The sequence below is a fragment of the Apium graveolens genome, chromosome 7 (genome assembly GCF_009905375.1).
Source record: "Apium graveolens cultivar Ventura chromosome 7, ASM990537v1, whole genome shotgun sequence".
Lineage (NCBI taxonomy): Eukaryota > Viridiplantae > Streptophyta > Magnoliopsida > Apiales > Apiaceae > Apium > Apium graveolens.
In genome coordinates, this window is record NC_133653.1 from 252,284,311 (window position 1) to 252,289,221 (window position 4,911).

A 4,911-nucleotide genomic window follows, 5' to 3' on the forward strand; every position below is an offset into this window, starting at 1 on the left:
TTCATCCACAGATACGTAAAGCTCAACAGCGACCTGACCTCAGTTCGCCCATAAATCCTATGCTATAATCTGTATATTATAAAGGAGACAAAAAGAAGATAGATAGTATTTAGGGTTTCACACATATGTACTGACGTCTATATATTCCAAACATTTTGTTTAGTATATAATACAACCCAAAACGTAACTGAATATAATACATTAATTAAAATAAATATCCAGACTTAAATTTCATTTAATAAAATATTTCCAGAATCAGAAAGTGAAACAGTCAATATCAGGAAATTCTGGTACAGCCAGCCCCATCAGTATTTGTACTCAGCAAATCCTGATTCGGTCATCAGGATGTATATGCAGCAAATCCTGATCCAGGCATGTCAGGATCTGTTCATCAACGGATAATGCACAGAATCAGTCTATCAACGGATGATCCATATTGAACTATAACGGATAAATCCATATTGTACAGCATCAGCCATCAACGGATAATCTACACTGAACTTCAACGGATAAATCCACATTGTACTTCAATGGATAAATCCAGCAACGGATACTGAGTTTTGTGCATCAACGGATATTACTTAACAAATTCTTACTGTTATACAGATTCAATATTTATAATAAAACAATATGATAAGTCAGTAAATATTTTAATTAAACAGACACTAAAATTCCTCTTTACTTAATCAATATGGGACAAAATCCACAAACCTATTTCAAACTACTAACTTTACCTCAATTTTTATATAGGGATTACACTAAAAAAATGACTTAGATCCAAATATAAAATTTTAAGTTCTTATTACACGGAACAACCTCCAACAATTAGTTTTAGAAAATTAAAATTTTCCATTTTATAGCACTTATAATGTAGCATAAGTTTTATTTTGGGCCTTTCTATAACACATCGTAGGAAGGCCCAAAATTAATGTTATGCTATATTCTAAGCTATTGTCATTTGTTAAATCTGAACCATCTTTTCTGAATGAATAAAATTGCTGGATGATTGATTATCTGAATAGTGGATGAGTAATGTCGTTTGATAAAAAAATGATTTTTTTCTGAACAATGTATTTTTTTAAGTTATTAATAAAATGTCATGTCAATTTTTTTCATATTTTCTAGAAGAAGCATAAAATATTTTTTATCAACTTTATACGTAATCATAACATTTTAAAGAAAGGTACAATCTTATAAAATCAATAGTTTTTGTTACCCTCTCCGTCTCTATTTACATGTCCATTTTATATTTCTAGAAGTCTAATTGACCAATTTTTGAATTAATATAAAAAATTATTGATTAATTATTTTTCAAATATGCAAGTTACATTTTAAAATAGACTAAATGTACTTTCCAATGATATTATTTTAATTATTTTTGTCAGTTATATAATAGGTGTAAATTCAGTCAAAAATTGGTAAGTTGACCAGTCAAAAATCAAAATGGACATATATTTAGGGACGGGGGAGTATTTATTTAATTACAATAAATTATTTTTCATATGAGATTTATAAAATATGATTATGTCAAATGAATATAAAAGAATAATGATAATAAAATATAAAATTAATATAAAACACATATCAGTCATTTTTTTCCCAACATGGGCACAGCAAACCACAACACATGTGTGGTGTGATTCAGAGTAAAATTTAAGCCTCTGTCATCCAGAGGAAAATATGTCTCGTCCAGAAAAATAACTAAACATACAAACAATCTTAACCGGTCAATAGCTGCTAGTCCAGTATTTTTAGTTTGGTTAGGAGTTAACAAATGACCCCTAACTATCAAATTTTATCAGTATTTGATCTGCATTCTGCAAGGCTTTGGTTGATATTTGTCATCGTCCATTTTAGCTGAGAGCTAGAGTTCGAGAATGAACTCAACAGTAATGGCCTCACATCTCTAGATATACTAGAAGATATGCCTAAAGATGTGAACAATTACAACAAATCAAGGAGCTGCTCATTTCAGCCAAAAAGTGAGAATGTGTAGCATTTTGAAAAAGAAAGGTAAAAACAAAGGCGACTTGTTACTCGTGGCAGAAACTGCAGTAGCTGCCATGGCTTATCAATGAGCAATTAGCCCCATGTTCGCCAATTAAATTGAACCACGTACATGACATAATATAAAACCAGAAACATTGATTCTAGCACAACATGATTCAGTTTGGAGTAAACTATTTTGTTATTTCAACACCCGGCCTATCTTTCAATGCTTCTTTGAGTATGATCTTTTTGTTTTGAAGAGGTATATCTGCAAAACGAAAATTCTTCATTTGGACTCCACATCTGCAATGTGGTTCATAGTTCCGTCAATGGAGCTGGCTAAGTTTAACTTCAAGTTCAGATTGAATTTTGACGAGTTAAGGCTACCAGCCACACAAGTCGAGCTAAAAAAACAAGGTTTCTCTGTATCACATTCGTCTCTCTCAGGCACTTGTAAAACCTATATTTAGAAGTAACTCTCATATATCCCACCCTTGGTAGTAGTGTTAGAACTTTCAGGAGCTAGGTACTATATTTCAAAAGATTCGCATTCTCTTGGGCATTTTTTTATAAAATTTAAGTTAAAATTGGAGAGAACACCACATCCGGGAAAGAAACACCATTTAAAACAAATTACATGTTCACTCCATGAAAACGACACGCACAAAAATACTCAAGGGAAAACACAAAGAAAGAGAGCACAGTACATGCAAAAAAAGAAGACAGAAATAACTTTTAGCCTAAACAACAGAAACACTCAAAATCAATATAAATTTGTAGCAGCAGCAGGAACACGACGGTTATATTGTACATCAGAGATATAAATTTGCAGCAGCAGCAGCAATGGGAACACGACAGTGATATTGTACGTCAGAGAGATAATCCTGAACCACGAAACTTTTCTTCAGTAATAAGATCCAACTTGGCAGCCATCTCCGCAGTCAAAGTGTTCTTCCAATCTCCAACTTTACCACTCCGATAAAATGTGTCATTCTTTATACCAAGACCAAGTCCAGATATTCCAGACTTATTAACTTCAAGATTCTTTATATTATCAAAGCTACACAAACTCAAGATTTGATCGAGCATACCCGAATTTTGTTCCTCTTCGGAGAAGGCTTTCCCTAGAAAAAGTGCAAGACGGCTCAGTTGAAAATAAGGATTGCTTTTCATGTCTTCATATCTTATAAACAACACTTTATTTGGCCTCTCCAAGCTTTCCTTCCAGTATCCCATAATTTGATCCCAAACTGGGCCACCTACACTTACTCCTCTGCTGTATAAATCAAAGGCTCTTTCTAAAGAATTGGAAGACAGATCAACATTCTTGTTTTCGAAGTGAAAAAAAGAAACAAAAGTGTCCTTGATATCCCTGCACAAGTACACTATTTTACAATTAAATGACTCACTGTCCTCCATTACAGATTTAGGAAGAGAAACCGTTGGCAGATGTGCTCCGAATATCCTAGTACTGCTATCGGAAGAATTCGAAACAGAATCGTAGTCAGAGGGTTTAAGTAATATAACAAAAGGAACAAGCTGATGGGGAGTTTTTGTTAGCAAAGGGTGGCGAGGATCTTGAGGATGGTGAACTTGGCGGTTAAGTAAAGCATAGATAATAGCTTTTAACCATGTGGTACCTGATTTAGGAGCAGTTACAAGGAAGACATCGTTTTTACGAGGTTGAAAATGTTTTAGACACTCGATCATGCCATGCAAAGGTACTGTAGGATACCAGAAACCATTGTACTGATACATGTCGGCTCCGAAAGAAGAATTTTTTTCTTTGGGGAAGGTTGAAAGCAAGTCCATGAATTCTTGGCTGTAGACATTCTCCTCATCTACTGATTGCTTTGGAAGAGCAGGAGAAAGTTCAGAAGGATGTGAAGTTTTTGGCTCCATGGTTCTTAACCTGTTAGTACAATTTTGTTCTATATATGAAGACGAACGACCCAAATTTTTTTTATTATATCTGTAACGAAATCAAATTTAAAAATTGAGGACGTTCATATCTCACGTTACGAGTTGAATCAGAAATGACAAAACGATGGATCTCACACTATACATGCATTGAGTATTGTGTCTGCCCCGTCATATTTTGGATTATCCAGAAGAGACTTCTATAAACAATGACCCAAGGCGCAAAGTCATGCACATTGGAGAAAATAAATATTAAGAAATAAATTTTATCATACCTAATATTTTTAACTTATTACTCTCATGTTTCTGCAACTGTATATCCTTAGCATGTTAGAATATATGATCCTCTTGGTGGAGCCTAAATATGTATTGGTGGAGCCTAAATATGTATTGATCTTTATAAGTTTTTTTTAGAATAATTAAGTCCTAAATATGCATGTGATCCTATTATATTTTGGGACCAAATAATAAAAACTAAAAAATATCGAACTATTGCATATTTTTAATGTTTCGGCTAGTTTAATATAAGTATAAAGAGATTTGTACTTCTTGGTGATAGCGTGTTTATGGTTTCTGGGTGTGATGCGTAGGGAGTGTATATTTTTTAATTGTCTAGTTGTGTCCGTCTCTTTTTTTCCTTTGATTTTCCTTTTTATCCCCCTATAATTAGACAGCTGTCCCGTAGGTCAGTATGGGGTGACTGTTATAAGCTATTCAACAGGTGGTAGACAAGGAGAGTGTGACATGGTACCCTGGTGAATGACACATGTAATGTGTAATGTTTAGAGGATAAGATTGAGATGTGGGGCCAATAGCCTACGGAAATTGAGCTTTCGGTTATAACCTCTTGTCGCTTGTGGTTTGCAGATATTTTGACTTACGGACTCCGAAGGTGCGCTACGTCTACGGTGGACGTAAACCCTTTATTATGTAATGGATTTTATGGAACCAAAGGGAAAGGAAGTTTGGAGAGTCACGTTTCCATTTAAGGTTTCTACGGCT

The 4,911-nt window shown here is 33.9% G+C and overlaps 1 protein-coding gene across 1 annotated transcript; it reads right to left on the reverse strand.

Annotated features, from left to right (window-relative positions):
• Window positions 1-2,722: 2,722 nt before the first annotated feature.
• Window positions 2,723-3,891, reverse strand: LOC141674651 (cytosolic sulfotransferase 13-like). The gene has a single exon (XM_074481361.1). The coding sequence runs from the start codon at window positions 3,889-3,891 to the stop codon at window positions 2,860-2,862; it is 1,032 nt and encodes a 343-aa protein (XP_074337462.1). The 3' UTR covers window positions 2,723-2,859.
• Between the last annotated feature and the right edge of the window lie 1,020 nt (window positions 3,892-4,911).